This window comes from Arachis hypogaea, chromosome 1, assembly GCF_003086295.3.
Source record: "Arachis hypogaea cultivar Tifrunner chromosome 1, arahy.Tifrunner.gnm2.J5K5, whole genome shotgun sequence".
NCBI lineage: Eukaryota > Viridiplantae > Streptophyta > Magnoliopsida > Fabales > Fabaceae > Arachis > Arachis hypogaea.
In genome coordinates, this window is record NC_092036.1 from 101,557,587 (window position 1) to 101,574,341 (window position 16,755).

General features: G+C 35.6%; 2 protein-coding genes across 4 annotated transcripts; one reads left to right on the top strand and one right to left on the bottom strand.

Moving 5' to 3' along the window:
* Positions 1-6,532: 6,532 nt before the first annotated feature.
* Positions 6,533-9,227, bottom strand: LOC112703772 (uncharacterized). 3 transcript variants are annotated; one of them, XM_072207198.1, is made up of 4 exons: positions 8,889-9,227; positions 8,698-8,803; positions 7,135-7,189; positions 6,533-7,055 (listed from the first exon to the last, which is right to left on the bottom strand). In XM_072207198.1, exons 1-3 carry the CDS (start codon positions 9,072-9,074, stop codon positions 7,149-7,151), a joined length of 333 nt encoding a protein of 110 aa, XP_072063299.1. In that variant the 5' UTR covers positions 9,075-9,227; the 3' UTR covers positions 6,533-7,055; positions 7,135-7,148. The 3 variants fall into 3 exon arrangements, with proteins under 3 accessions (XP_072063299.1, XP_025611160.1, XP_072063264.1); XM_072207163.1 differs by having other exon boundaries at positions 6,711-7,029; XM_025755375.3 differs by lacking the exon at positions 7,135-7,189 and having other exon boundaries at positions 6,533-7,029.
* Positions 9,228-9,736: 509 nt separating this feature from the next.
* LOC112703784 (peroxisomal fatty acid beta-oxidation multifunctional protein MFP2) lies at positions 9,737-15,824 on the top strand. Its single transcript, XM_025755386.2, has 18 exons — positions 9,737-10,180; positions 10,682-10,753; positions 11,186-11,251; positions 11,558-11,611; positions 11,694-11,761; positions 11,845-11,926; positions 12,480-12,535; positions 12,636-12,938; positions 13,024-13,110; positions 13,479-13,653; positions 13,776-13,897; positions 14,014-14,177; positions 14,254-14,508; positions 14,641-14,762; positions 14,859-14,980; positions 15,079-15,227; positions 15,314-15,452; positions 15,566-15,824. The coding sequence occupies exons 1-18, from the start codon at positions 10,087-10,089 to the stop codon at positions 15,599-15,601; spliced, it is 2,166 nt and encodes a 721-aa protein (XP_025611171.1). The 5' UTR covers positions 9,737-10,086; the 3' UTR covers positions 15,602-15,824.
* Positions 15,825-16,755: the final 931 nt, after the last annotated feature.

Consider the following 16,755-nt stretch of genomic DNA (forward strand, 5'->3'; position numbering starts at 1 on the left):
ATTATGATTCCTGTTATTGTTGAAAATTCCTGAAAACTTATTCCTATTTAGTGGATTTAGGTTGATTTAGATTGCTGGTATTTGTTTTCTAGTTTTAATGATTACGATTCTTGTTTTCTAGATTTAATGATTAGGGTTAATTCTTGTTTGTGGGTTATTGTTAGGTTTTTGTTGAACTCAAACGTGTGTACTCAAGAGATGATCATCAAGCTGATGTACGACCAGCCCTAGCCCAGCTACACGAAGATCCCCATGAGACCAAAAAGCGCTGGTTTGAGAAATGTGCGGTAATTACTTTCATTTTTTCTGTTTCAAATCTTTTTTGCTAGTTTATATTATCTATCTTGCTTAACTAATTTTAAAGCTTCTTGTTTCAACTGACTTCATTTGGGATGCTGAGTACGACTTAGCCATCCGGAAGATATTCAACCATAGAATGGATCACCGGCTCTAGCAGATGCTGGATGATGTTTGTCATGGGCGGGACCAACGGACGAGATGGCTTCGACCGGAGGTAAAGAAGGTCTTGTTAGCTCATTGGGAGACTAATGCGAGGTTTAGGCATCGACGTCTCACCAACAGAGCTAATAGGGTATCGGCCAGGTCGTCCAAGTACACTGATGGCTCAGCGACCTTCATGAAGACCAAGACTAGGCTAGTGTGTAGTTCCTTCAATTTTGTTAATAACTTCGTTATTTTATTTGTTTTGCATATCATTACCAGGCATTCTAATAAGTTTGTAATTGAATGCAATTTGTATAGTCGAAGTTGTTGGACCGCGAGACATTTTAAGTACACCCTCACGTTGAAGGAGAACAAAGCAAGATTTACTGATCAGCGTTCTCAGGACCATTATGTGAGTAAACATACATCTGATTATCTTCTACTATGAAATTATTATAGATTAACTGTATATCTGTCTTACTAATCACAGTAACTTATGTTAATTGCACAGGAATCCTATACACAAAGACTAGAGGCCGCGACTCAACAGTCTCAGTAAAGTGGGGAGGACGCCGCCGATGGCACTGCAGCTTTAGTCGTCGACCCCGATGCGGATTGGCGCGAGACCGCTTCAGTCCCGTATAAGAACCGCATATACGGGATGGGGTCATTCTTCGCTAGCAGCCTTCACACCTCGACGTTGAGGCTGTTCTCAGGCTTCGCTACTAGTCAAGCCATCCAGCCCGAGGAAGGCGTGGATTTGAGGCTGCAGGTGTAGGAGCTCTAGCGCAGCCTTCACCAGTAGGCTTAGGAGCTTAACAATTATCGAAAGACGTATCAGGAGATTCTCACATGCATGACGTCTACGGATGAGCTTAGGATGGAGTTTAGGGAGTCGCTGGAGAGGATGCAGCGTATAGAGGCTCAGATGGAGGTGTACCAGGCCCAGATGCGTGCTACTGGTATCAACCCTACTGGTGGCAGCGGTCCTGCTACAGGTGGCAACAATCTTGCTGGTGGCAGACGGACATCGTCACCGCCTTCTGTGCCGCCAACTCAAGGCCACATGACTAACGACAACGACTATCTAGATCTGTAGATAGTTTTTGTTTTATTGTTTCATTGTATTTATTTGATATAGTTGATTTTTAATTTATTTGGACATTGTATTATTTATTTTAAATAAAAATTCTTCATTATTTATTAATGAGATAAGTATTGTTTTGGTCCCTAACGTTGAGGGTCAGACTGGAAACCGTCCCCAATGTAATTTCCAATTTAGAATCATTCTTAACATTTTTTCGTATTAAAATTGTCTTTTTATTTTTTTTGGACAAAAATACCCTCACCACTATCAGCATAATTACCTCCTTCACCACCACCACCGCCACCACCACCACCACCAACACCAACACCAACACCAACACCAACACCACAACCAGCACCAACACCACCACGAGAACCACCACCACCATCAACACCAACACCAACACCACCACCATCACCAAGGCATCAACACCAACACCAACACCAACACTAAATTCAATAGCAAAATAAAAATAGAAAAATCAAAAACAGAGACAGAAAAAGAAGCAAATTCAACAGCAAAATTTAATAGATACAAAAGAAGAAAAAGCAAAATTCAGATGCAACAGCAAAAATAGCAAAACCACTTCTCCTTCTTCTTCATTTTCTTCCTCTTCATTTTCTTCCTCTTCTTCTCCGGCTTCTTCCACTTCCCCTCCTCTCTCTCCCCCAACACCAACACCAACACCAACACCAACAAAATAAACAGAAGAGAAAAAAATTGAGATCTGGGAAGCAGAAAATTGGAGCAGGAAAGGAGAAGAAAATGTGGTGGTGAGGAACGGGCGGAGCAACTCAGCTGGCCGAGTGGTGGCGCTGGCAATGTGGCAGCGATCAGTACGCAATGAAATGGAAACAGGGGTTTTGCCCTGTTCTAACCTTCGAAGACAGTGGGAGGAACGATGGAGCAAGGGGAAGGGGAAAGGGCTTCGCACGAAGGGGAGGGGCCTGGACGCCACGGTGGCGTTGGGTTGGGTCGCCATGACTCGTCGATTGTGGAGGCTACAAGGCAGTGGTTTGGCCATGGGGAGGTTGGTTTGCGATGGTGGTTCGACGCTGAGAGGAGACGCGAGGGGGAGAAGAGGGTAGATGGTCGCAGGGGTAGTTGGCTGGGTTAGAGTTCGGATAAGGGGTGGTGACGGATTGGGACGCCGGTAAGGGCGCAGTGGCAAAGGTTGTGTGGCAACGCCGTCACTGAGGGGCGCGGTGGCTGTTCGGTGGCAGAGGAGAGGAGAGTGGGGCAAGGGGACAGAGAAGAGATGAGAGAAAAGGAAGACGAAAGGGGAGAGGAGGAAAGGTGGTCGCGATTAGGGTTGCTGGCGGCGCTATGGTGGTGGGCTTGGTTCGGTGGTTTTATTAAAGTAGAGGTAGTTTAGGAATAAAATTAAAAATTTTATTAAAAAGGACGATTTTAATACGAAAAAAACATTAAAAATGATTCTAAAAAATAAAAATACATCACATTTTTCCATTGTTGAGAAACACCAGTTGAACTACAACACAAAAAATGAAAAGCACCCAAAATCATAAAAAATGAACATTCGAAACCTTTAAAATTTAAACATACGAAATTCGGATATATTATTCATTTTAATTTACTTTTTAACGTACGTTCCAATAAAAACTATTTAAAACCTCTAAAATTTAAACATTTAAACCCTAGATATAAAAAATATCCGAAATGATACCCTCATTTTTAATAATTTACTTTCATTTATTTTTAATTGTACATTACTAAAAAAATTCAAAAACTCTAAAATTTAAATATTCAAAATTTAGGTATAAGAGACATTGGAGATAATGCCTTCTTTTTTAATAGTTTGTTTTTATTTTTTATTGTACAATCCCAAAAAAATATCCCAAATGTCTAAAATTTAAACCCATGAAATCTAAGTATAAAAAATATCTAAACGTGATGTGTTTTTATATCATAATTAAAAGAATTTTTATTGCTCAGATTTTGAATTTGCTTTTATTAAATTTTAGACGTTCTTTTACAATGATTTTAGATTTCTTTTGTTAAATTTTAAATACTTTTTTATAATAATTTTAGATATTTTTTATTTGGTTTTAGATTTTTTGGATTTTTTGTTTGATTTTATTTATTTTTTTGCTTGTTTACAATCTAATTAATAGTTGGTTGTTGTTTACTAGTATTTTAATTGATTAATTGATTTCAAAATTATATACATCATGTATAGCACTTCAAAAAATGATTAAATGAGTAATAATAATAATAGTTATAATTAATAAAGAAACGACAAATAATGAAGAACATGGGTTTCGGGTGAAATGTCACTTGCACAAAGAGCACCGGACTACTGTTCATCAAACTTGAAAGGTAAGAGAGTAAGAGGTAAGATCAGAGCTCTTGTTATTAGCTTTGCTAAAAAGAAAAGAGAGAATATAGTTTTGTTGTCTTCTTTCATGCATTATTAATCAGGTACCAGAAAGCTGGCATTTTGTCTAAATTATTAATACTGCATGGACCGTTCTTTTAGTTTACAACTGTTTTTTTTTTCTTCCCCTATATTCAAACTCAACTCTTAACATAGCTATGTCCTTAATTAAAGAAAGTAAGAAATCCAAAGACACAAAGATATATATGTAGTGGTACATTTGTTGAGCAATAATGCTACGTACAGATACTGTTTGAAAAAGAGATGGCTAAGGCTATATAGTAGTAGTGGAAGAGGAAAAGATCCTTCAAAGAGATCTTATAGTATATATGTAATAATGCAATGTGACGTTTTATGAGGTCTCTTATGAGTTTTATGCATGATGCACATGCAAATATTCCATTTTAAGATTCAAACTTCTATGCATAAAATTAAAATTGGCAGAGCCATGTACGATGAAAATTGAAACCAAACCATGGGCTAATGGACCAATCAGTTATTGAAAGATATATACAGCTGGGAACCAACCAGAGAGACAATTAAGCATTGTAATCACAATAAATGGGGTTCAGACCAACTCAAAAAATAAAAGAATAAATAACCTCAGAAATGGGTAAATACTCAATCTTTTATCTTTATTCTTTGTATAAGCCCTTGATTTTACTTTTCTATTTTTCCTTTTTTCTTTCTTCTTTCTCTTTCTCTCTGAAATAAATTATACATATTCTATATATGTGAATAATTTGTATGATTCAATATAATTCCACAACCACTATCCTCAACTCTTTTGTCTGCCTTTATTTTGAAAGCTTCACAAAATTAATGAACCAGCAAAAAAAGTGTCTGAACTTTTTCCATTTATAATTATTTTCTTGAATGCCAACTATTTCAAAATTCAAACTTCATTAATAATTTAATGACAAAGAAAGTGGCATACTTTGATGCATCTTTGCAGGATGACAAAATCCACTCTATACTCCTACCCATTCCCACAACAAAATTATATGAATTTAGAGTCTGCAAACTTTGGTTATTCTGATTCGATTCTAGAGTCAAGATTAGAATTCAAAATATTGTTTTAACTTTTTAAGAACAGGCAAGATGCACCAAAAAAGCTTTAAAGCTTGCAGTACTATATGTGGACCATTCAGTTACTCTTTACCCCTTATCTCATGCAACTAACGCTCTGGGTTTTGGACATGTATCATTTGGTAGGGTTAATAACGACAGTTGACCATAATAATAATAATAATAGATACTAATTACTTTATTTATTTGTTTACAACTATTCTGAGAGTTACCTGAAGCAGATGAATTTGGATTTGAACGTGAGATTTAAACTTCTTTTTGGAGTAGCGTCCGATGTCTTCTGGTATCGCTGTTCGAATTTCTTGTTAAGAGGTCGGAGGTAATACCTGCAAGAGACTCCGATACTTAAGTTAGCAAGAGTTTTAGGCATGTTTTTTTGTAGATTATAGTTCGAAGAATATCTAAGGGTGTCAGGGTATTTATAAGTGTAAATGTAGAGTCAAAAACCACATTTTAGAATAGTTCCAGCTTTGATGATGGATAGTCGTTTCTTTTATTAGAGAAGTTGTTGAAATATCCCTTTTAAATTAATAGGAGATATCGAAGGAGTTAGTTACTTATTTAGATAACTAAGACTAAGGTCGGGTAAGTAGTAACAAAGATCTGAATATTGATATCTTTAGAATGTCGATTGAACTTTATTCATTTTGGTCTGGCTAAATTATGAGTCAGAATATGAACATCAATCATACTAAGTGTATACTAAAATCAATCACTAATATAAAATACATAGTAGAATATAAAATATAAATTATAAATAAGTTAAAAAATATATATCTTTATATTATATAGTAACTAATTTTAACAATTGATTTTAATATTTAAATAACATTTTTTATTTGCTTATTATATTATTGTAAAAATGTTTGATAATCAATGTGAAGTACTGAAGTTAGTTTAGATGACAAATTCTTTAATCATCTCTGTATATACTAGCGTCTTATCAAATCGTTTATACCCGTCAGATCGTATTTTTTATAATACAAAAATTCAAAATCAACTATAGTTGAAGGGTTACCAATTATTTGCAAGTAATCTTCGTAGCTAAAAAGTACCAAGTGTGAATTTTGTTTAAATACAATTCTCAAGAAAAAATTATAAGATGATAATGTCAAAGCAAAAGATATTTTTCTCTTTTGATCTGCTTTATTAGTTGTCACACGATGTCAAACACTCACTTTACCTTCTCATTGTCGTCTTCACAAAGCTGAAAAGATTACAGTGATCCATGACGCCACACATCATGTGTTTTTACTGTACTTACTACTACTGACTGGACTGATTCAGTAGTAAACGAACTCGTCCCATTTCAAAGAGAAAGCTATAATTTCTCAACCCAGATTAATATATTTCATAATAATAAGATCCGACTACCGAAAAATAAAAAAGAAAAGAAGTCTTTGAAAAACATCATGTGCAAACAACATTACTATAGTAACTAGTACTTTTGTTTTCTTTCTGGCTATTAGGCATAGTGGTTCTATAATTAGTATCGAAACACCACAAGGGGGATGGGATCCTCAACATTCCACCATTGACAGGATTCTCAAATGTAATATTCACCATGTCAAATGTAAATTTCCACCTAAGGAATGCAAGTGAAATGTTGACATCACTAAGGCAAACCCATTCTTTGGAACCTAACCCGCTAACCCTGTCCATGTGAAGTTGTCACAAGTTACATACACAGCCTTTAAGGTCTGACAAGTCACAAATATTTGAAATGTTAATGAGACATTATGTGTTCCCAAGACTCCCAAATCGAATAAAATACAAAGTAAAGCAGAAAGATCAAGATGCATGAAGTTAGATATACAAGGACAAGAATATCAAAGAGTTTGCCCTACCAAGGATTCAATAAATACAAGAGTTAATATAACAGCATAATCACAAGACTCTTCAACACTTTTGTCACCTTCAGCATGTTGCTAGCCAGACTTAAAAAGCAGAACTGCTTTCTGATCCAAATAGAAATAAACAAAGTGGTTTGTTTCATGAGTCACATAAGAACCTGCGAAAAGAGGGAGGAGAGGAAGTCTATGAAAACACTTGATTTGTAGACTAGCCTTACCAATGTAAACAATACAATACATGAGCATTGATCAGCAAAACTCACTCAGAAATCTCATGTCATTCTAACATAAATTGGTGCTGATAAGAAAATGAATAACCTGGGAAATACGGTCAATTTATTTAATTCTTACCCACAAAGATAAGAACATATGAAAAAGACATTTCCATGTTGCTCCAAATATAAGTCAAGTCCCAGCAATAAGTCAAGTCCCAGCAATAGACAAGTTACAACTTGACAAAACAGAATCATGAAACATGGAATGTATGAAAAAGAAGTTTTTATGTTGCTGCAAATGTAAGCTTCAACATAAAACAAATCACATTTTGACAAATCAAATCATGATATATGGAACATGGACAGAATATCATGTACATGAACAGAGAACATCCGTTCAAGTAGAAAACTGGAAGAAAATATGATTTGTTGGAATAATGAACAGAAGAAAAACAACGTTGGTGATCGAGCATTAAATTGTCCCAGCACCTACATTTGTGATGTTTTATATATATATTTTTAATAAGGGTCTGTCTGTAATATCATAAAAAATTAAGGTATTTATATGAATAAGGAGCCCGATATTCCCTTACTCTGAAGGGTAAACTATTTAGAATCATGAATACATGTAAGAATGTGACCATCACATTGGTTAAATACTTAAACTCCACAAAGTACAACCTCAGAAATATTTCGCATGTTAAATAATCCAAATCTTACTCCCTTACATGTATAATTAAAGATACAACAAACCAGCATGCATTATGTCTGCAATATTGAGAAAACAATTTTGATCGATATACTATGCCTGTATTTGTTTTCAAGAAAAGAAATGGAAAAAGAGAGGTGTGAGCATAAAAAATTAGCAACTAGCATTGCTGAAAAGAAAACTCTCCAGTAATCTACAACACACAGTTAAAAATAACCAGATGTTGAACAACTGTCTCTAAAATCCTGAACAGCTAAATCTCAGAAGGAAGCTACAGGCTAACTCAAACTTAAATATTTACCATATCTACATGTACCAATTAACCATGGGGTTTGAATACCTGTGAGAATGAAAAATGTTTGGATGTCAGGGATGCAGCAAATGCACAATGTGAATGTGGTGGTAGACAGCAAACTGATTGAGTATGGTTATCCCAAGAAACGACTCAATCTGATAAATGATAACACATTAACCTCTTCATGTTCTTCCCCAAATAAAAGACCAATTCAAGCCGCAGCAGAGCACACTAATCCAATTGAAAAGTAACTTAGCAAATGTTGTGTATTTGCCAAGGGAAAAAACCAAAGAGTGGTGACTTCAACATTTACAAACTATCAGTGTATCATAACTTCATAAGTACGAGGGCAAAACATCAAGTCGAAGAGTGACAAAACTCAGCAGGAACATGTCCTTTTTTTCAATAGTCAACCTTGAGCTGAATTCTTTCTCCAAGAAAGAACCAACTAGGTCAAAAGTGTAATTCTAGGAATGCAACAAAACAACGCATTGTTTGATTAAAGCAACCACATTTGCAGAAGAAAACAATAATTTGAATGAAACAAAGAGTAAATTGAGGTCGTTAGATCTAAGCCAATGAAGGGAAAGGTGAGAGATGAGAGTACCAAAATTGCGACCAACGATGCAATGCCAAGTGGGACCATGCCTCTTGTCGAAGACCTTCTTGATGTGCTCCGCAACATCTTTCTCGACATTGCACTTCTCAAATGCCTGAATGATTTGATTCCATTTTGAGAAGTCAACAGCCAAGAGAGAGAGAGAGAGAGAGAGAGAGAGAGAGAGAGAGAGAACTAACGGAGACGGCGATATCAACGGCCTCCCTTTGCAAGTCGGGGGGCATATCGGCACTCTTGATGATGATCTTCTTGGTGGGAGGGGGCGTTGCTGTTGCTGACGATGGCTTTGGAGCATGTTCGTCGGAATTGGGCCTCGCCATCAGAGTTCCTCCTCCGATGCTCTTTCTGGTGTCCTCGCCGCTCATCACACACACACTGCACTCAAGTCTCGTCGTTTCTGCTTCCTTTTTCAATGATTCATTCTACTCTCTCCTCTCCCTGCTTTTACTCTCTACTCTCTACTCTCTACGTACTGTCTCAGAAAAACACGGACACTCTTGTTTCTTTCTTCCTTTCATATCTTCCACAGGCAATCACTTCTTGTTTTTGGACGCCATACTTGGGTTGGGCTTTTGCATCATCCAAACAACTAGGCCCATCCTTGCCAAAAATCCCAGTAGCATCCAGTCCAAGAAAAATAGCAACATCGAGAAACGTGAACATTGGGAACATCAAACTTGCACGTAAGCAAGATAACGCTAAACGAGAAGATAATTTGGTAGTTATAACATGAAATAAATATGAAAATAAAAATAAATTTTATACTTTTCCTTTTATATTCTATTTTTTTCAAATTATCTTAGTTGAATGATATAATGTCTAAAAAGTAATGCTTATTTGCAAAAAAAAAATTAAAAAATAATATTTAATTTAAAAAATATAAAAATAAATCATTTTTAAAAATTAAAATTTATTATAAAAAAATAAGTTAAACAAAATTTAAACAATAATTTATAGGTATTATAGAATTGGTTATTATCTTATCTTAATCAATAAATATAACCTTAGAAGGCAAGAAAAGAGAGTTGAGGTGTGCGTGAGTATGGAGAGTAGCGGCAGGATATACACAAAAGACAAAAAGTATGAATATTATCACAATGGGTATACCCATACTGTAATAAATAATCTGATTTTGTGCACCTTAATGATGGTCAATTTAATGCATAATCATAGGATTAGTAGAAGGAGGAGAATATAAGAGATCCACGTTGGGAGCTACTTATTATTATTACGTTTACAAAGTCACTGGTTTACGACACCTCCAACTCTCTTTCTTCTTCATTGGGCTCCAAAACATTCGCATCACAATCAAATCTCCTTTCCCTCATAGCTAGCTACTTTACACTGCAATCTCTTCTCCTCCATTAGCAACGGGAAATGAGTAAAGGACGCACCGTCTTGGAGGTTGGAGATGATGGGGTTGCCATCATCACCATCGTCAACCCACCTGTTAATTCTCTCTCCTTTGATGGTATAACAATTAACAAATGCTATTTTCTTCATTCTTGTTTTCTTGTGCCAATTCCGTTACTAGCTATCTTCTCTTTCGCGCACTTTTATTCTTTTTGCCTTTATTATATTACTGTTGATTAAAATTAATCAGATCTTGTTCCGCCTCTAATGCTTAATGATTAAATATAAAGTACTTTAACAAGTCAAATGAATTAATAAATTGATCAGTGATGCTGTTAATTCCAACAGTGTGCGTGGGTTCTTTTTATTGCCCATAGCAACTGAATTGTGTTGACTCTGATCGAGAATGGTCCACACCAGAGGATGTGGAGTTTAATGCATTATTGAATTATCACATGCTTTTTATGCTTGGGCTGCTCTGTTGTCAAAATTAAGGATAATGCAACAGTATTCTTTGGAACCTTGACCTTTCACTATGCAGATTCTTTTCTATGATTCTCTGTTTTACATTGTGTGGCTAACCTGTATTATATCTGCTCCACCTCCTCTCTTTCTCCAGTATTGCACAGTTTGAAGGAGAGTTTTGATGAGGCTTCACGGAGGGATGATGTTAAGGCTATTGTTGTCACAGGTATTGCAACATGCTTCTGAGTTGAGCATCTTTTATCTTGGATGGAATGGCACTTTTATTTTATTTTATTTTTCAATTTTATAAGATAATCTTGGTCCTTATGCCAGGATATCCCCTTGTTAGTTTAAATATGGAACAACTGAAATATGAAAAGAAGAATGCCATACCTCACAGATTGGGCCTATGACATTTTACTCAAATCCCCACCCTCCATAGCCAAATGACCTATGATCAAGTCATTCTATTCTTACAGATTCATTGTGTTCACAGATTGGTTGTCATTGTCACATTTGATAAACTAGAGTAATAAACTGTGTAGAACAAAAGATGTTCTATGATAAGAAGAGAAAACAAAATCAATCAGTAGGCTAGTCTTGAGATTCACCAGAGATAATTCTTGCCTGCTCGCTGATCTTATGTTTACTATACCAGGTGCAAAGGGAAAATTTTCTGGTGGCTTTGATATTAGTGCATTTGGTGGAATTCAAGCAGCAAAAGGTACTAACTTTAGTTTCTTTTTTCTTTTATTTTCATGGGTCTTTCTATTATTATGTTTAGGTGGCTACTCTAATGAAGATTTAATAATTGTCATTATGTGAAGATATATCATTTTGATCATTATATGATAGATTATAGGGCTTGATTTTATTTGAAGTAAAAGTGTTACCTTTGTTTAAAGTGTTGCAAAATAAATAAGTTACACTTTTTAAATAAGGATCATCATGAGAAGATGTTTTTGACATTTTCATGGGAGTAGTTACCGTATGTTTATACTCATTTTCTGACTCTGTCTCCTCCATACAGAGCGTCCAAAACCTGGATGGGTATCAATAGAAATCATCACTGATACTGTAGAAGGTACATAATTATTGTCAAATTTCTTATTCACCATTCATTTGACAGTTTCTGTTATGTTGAATTCACCAACTTCCTCTTTCAGCTTCAAGGAAACCCTCTGTTGCTGCCATTGATGGCCTGGCCTTGGGTGGGGGCTTAGAGGTTGCAATGGTATGCATTACTAACTGTTTACATAAGAGAATTGGGAAAAAAATTGCAATTTGTTTAAAATGTTAAAAGTCTTTCTCCTGTAGGCATGTAATGCCCGGTTATCTACCCCAACTGCTCAACTGGGTTTGCCAGAACTTCAACTTGGAATCATTCCTGGCTTTGGAGGTATGGCTGCTTTAATTTCAGTTGAATTAATACCTCTATATTTAGGTTTACTTGTTACACTTCTACCAGCACAATACTTGGTGTATGTATTGAAATTTAGTTCATCAAGAACATGAAGAAAGAGATCGTAGGAATGACGGAATGAATACAAGAGAGAGAGTTGAGGTGGTGTTAATTATAGAAAAGATGGTAGAAATAGAATCTCCTTTCAAGTGGTATTGATATGTTTGGAGAATGGAAAAGGACTTAGTGATCCCGTCAAGGAAAGTGGATTGGATGGAAGTTACTCCTATAGCTAGAGGTAGAGCGAGACCAAAAAATAAAGAAGCTATTAAGGGAATTATTAAAAAGGATTTCAATATAAATGGTTCAAACATGAATATGATACACAGAGAGCTCTATGATATCGTTTGATCCATATAGTTGATCTATTTAGTTGAACAAGGTTATATTGTGGTGTCAAGAGAAGATAAGAACAAGGTTATAGTTGATCTACCTTTTAGGTTTCTGTTTTCTTTATTTATTGTTAACCCAGAGTTATGAATTTTCTTAGGAACACAGCGACTCCCTCGTCTTGTTGGTCTGACGAAGGCCCTTGAGATGATGCTGGTATGCTACATTTTATGCTTCTTGTTTTACTTAACCTTGTCCAGTGATTTCAATTAATCTCTTTGACACTTCCTGATTTTGTTTTTCTTTATGAATTAAGACTTCAAAGCCAGTTAAAGGGCAGGAAGCTCATAGTCTGGGGCTTGTAGATGGTTTGGTGTCAGCTGATGCATTGGTAACCACTGCTCGCAAGTGGGCTCTGGATATTTTGGAGCACCGACGACCATGGGTTGCTAGTCTTTACAAGACTGACAAAATAGAACCACTTGGGGAGGCAAGAGAGATATTGAAATTTGCACGTGCTCAGGCTAGGAAACAGGCTCCTAATCTCAATCACCCTTTGGTTTGCATTGATGTTATTGAGCAAGGAATAGCTTCTGGTCCCCGTATAGGACTCATGAAGGTTGTCATTTGTCTCCACTACAATTGTTTTCCCCTTTACATTGATGTTGTAGAAATGTTAACTACATTGTATTTGACCTTTGCAGGAAGCCGAAGCATTTGATGGACTGGTAGTGTCAGATACATGCAAAAGCCTGGTTCATATATTCTTTGCTCAAAGAGGAACAACCAAGGTTGGTTGAAATTGTGTGTTGACTTCATCCTTATTTTTTCCTTTTTGAGTGAGGACTGAGAGTCATGTTTGCAAGGCTATACAACTTACTAAAATAAGTCTTCATATGATATTTTAGAAACACATCTTAGAATTTCTGTTCTACAATACATGTCTTAATCAGTAGTTTGGAGGCTTTGTATTTCTCATTACCCTAAGAAGGTAATATGGTGATGAATAATGTTTTGAACCAAGATTAGCTACCCTGATGCTCATACTAGATTTCCATATAAATGCTATTATATACGAATATCCAATTCCAAAGGTGCTAGTGCCTTCTTTGTTTTCACTGATTGCATCTTCTGCTTAAACATGTCTTGGCTTGGAAAGGTACCTGGGATCACTGATCGTGGTCTGGCTCCAAGGAAAGTTAAGAAGGTTGCAATCATTGGAGGAGGATTAATGGGCTCTGGAATAGCAACTGCTTTAATTCTTAGTAACTACCCTGTCATCTTGAAAGAAGTAAATGAGAAATTCTTGGACGCTGGAGTAAATAGGGTTAAAGGTAAAGAACAGACATTGTTTCTGACTTCTCAAAATTCCATTTCAAAGAAAATAAAAATTTATACCCTAAAAGAAAAAAATTGATGATGTTTTCATGTTCCCCCCCCCCCCCAATGTTTGCAGCAAACTTACAGAGCCGTGTCAAGAAAGGGAAAATGAGCCAGGACAAATTTGAGAAGACCATGTCTCTTCTCAAAGGTTCTCTTGATTATGAATCCTTCAAAGATGTGGACATGGTGATAGAGGTGGGTTTAATGTGCTTCGGTATAAGTTTGCTCATTGGCTGTCATTAATATCATGGCTTCACATTGTTCAAAAACCTGTTCATGTTATAAATTTTTGTTGTTTGATGTTTGTACAGGCTGTTATAGAGAATATCTCTTTGAAGCAACAGATTTTTGCTGATCTTGAAAAGTATTGTCCACCTCACTGTATTCTTGCTAGCAACACTTCGACAATAGACTTGAATTTGATTGGACAGAAGACAAAGTCTCAAGATAGAATTGTGGGAGCACATTTTTTCAGGTGGTGTCCTGCATTTCAGAATTCTACATTTCCTTGCAGTACATTTCTGATTGAATCTTGACTTGTGCTTTTGCAGTCCTGCACATGTTATGCCCCTTCTGGAAATTGTACGAACCAATCATACATCACCCCAAATAATAGTTGATGTGCTAGATATTTCAAAGAAGATCAAGAAAACTCCAGTGGTGGTTGGAAACTGCACTGGATTCGCCGTTAATAGGATGTTCTTCCCATATACACAAGCAGGTCTCTTACTTGTTGAACGTGGTGCTGACCTTTATAAAATTGATAGGGTGATAACCAAATTTGGAATGCCAATGGGCCCTTTCAGGTATTACTGCTTGGATATATGAATGACATCCAAAATCACTTTGTAAAGGGTCTAATCAATGGCATCCACGATCACTTTATTACTTCCACTGCATGCTATGATCACATAATAATCCTACATCTTCTAATGCAGATTGGCTGATCTCGTCGGTTTTGGAGTGGCCGTTGCAACTGGCACGCAATTCATTCAGAACTTCCCCGAGCGGACCTATAAATCTATGCTCATTCCTCTTCTACAGGAAGAAAAGAGAGCAGGTAAAGATAGACTGCATGGTAGCATCATTTGAGGAGATATGTGTCGAATACTAAGTAATTTACTGAAAACCTCTTATTAATATCTGCTTCTAACAGGTGAAACAACCCGCAAGGGGTTTTATTTGTATGATGGGAAACGCAAGGCTAGCCCTGATCCTGAATTGAAGAACTATATTGAGAAGGCTAGGAGTATTTCTGGCGTATCTGTCGATCCTAAGGTAATTTTTAACCCATTCAAATCCATGAAACAAGGTTTGAGTTCAAGTTTTAGTATAAAACAGAACTTGATCTGATGTTGTGGTTTTAACCTGGACAGCTTGTCAAGCTATCAGAAAAGGACATCATAGAGATGATATTCTTTCCAGTGGTGAATGAGGCTTGTCGGGTCCTCGACGAAGGCATCGCGGTCAAGGCAGCAGATCTTGATATTTCAGCTGTCATGGGCATGGGTTTCCCACCTTACAGGTTTGTTTGTCTTGAACTCTTGATGATTAATCATATGACATTATAGCTATGTCACACTTCTTTAAACTTTTGGATAATCTAAACAGGGGAGGTCTCATGTTCTGGGCTGATTCTCTTGGATCCAAATACATACACTCAAGACTGGAGAAGTGGTCTGACTTGTATGGTGGATTCTTCAAGCCTTGCAATTATTTGGCTGCTAGAGCTGCTAAAGATATTCCTCTGGTCAGAGACCTTAGCAATTTGTATTCATTTCCAAGTTATTTAGTCAATTACATTATCAAAGATTTTTTTGCCATTAGTATTACACTTACTGAATTCCAACTGTTTTATTGCAGAGTGCCCCCAAGGACCAAGCCATGTCACGGTTATAAGATGCAAACAGCTTATTGCATGTTTTAGTTTTTGAATTTCTTTTTCGTTGATTTCTACTTTCAAAAAATAGGAATATGATTGAGAAATAATGTACGATGAGAAAATAAAATATTTGAGGACAGCAGAATTGTTTGATCCAAGTATTCATTTGTATTTTATGGTTCAGTACTTCAGTTACACTTGTGGGTTTAGTTATTGCTATAAATTTTGTTAGCACTATAATTTTTCGGAGTATGTTTGAATGGCTAATTCTTTTTCTTTTTATAATTACATATGCCTTTTTAGTTTAGCGGTTCAAGAATGCTGATCCATGACAACAATAGTAATCAACTGATAATCCAATACTTAAGGTGTAGAGAATACTACTTAACCGTAACGTGTATGGCAAAGATTTACATGCATTCGAGGCACCTTAGTTGGATTTTTTTTTTTTAATTTTACAATTTGTTGGGCGAATTACATCGACTGATATTTTACACTGTCATGGTCACCGCAATCCACCATTGGACTTATATTTGATCATTCTTTCGTTTTTCTCTCGTTACTTTATTCTAATTAATCTTTGATTGTACCAGATTAAAAAAAAAAAATAATGAATGCATTATTTCTAATTCCATGATTATTATAATGGTCGTTACTTGGCTGAAGCGTGGGAGAACTGCGCATTAATCCACCCAAGAAGTATTTTGACTTCCCCAAATCAATTTGATTACATATCTGTTTTCTACTTCTTGAAGCAAGCTAACAAGTGCGTTTCCGTGACAAAACACTGAATTTCTTTTAAATTAATGTTAGAAAGATAATATTTAAAATTATTTTATATATCATAATATCTATAATTTTATAATTTTATATATATAACATCTGTAACTACATATTTATTATATTTAAAATTACATAATTATTCTAATAATATTAATATTAAATAAGATAATTTTAGACTATTTAAACTCATTTTTTATTGTCTTTCAAATAGTTATTTTAATTAGTTGTTTGTATATGCATAACGTGTTTTCCTTAGCAAGTCTTAAAAAATAGCATATTATTAATTATTTATTTATTAGCTAATTTTCTGTTACCAATTCTTGCAACTCCTCTTTAGGAAAGTTTAGCAAGCTTTAGTTTATGGTATTTTGTCAGCTTTAAAATGAGT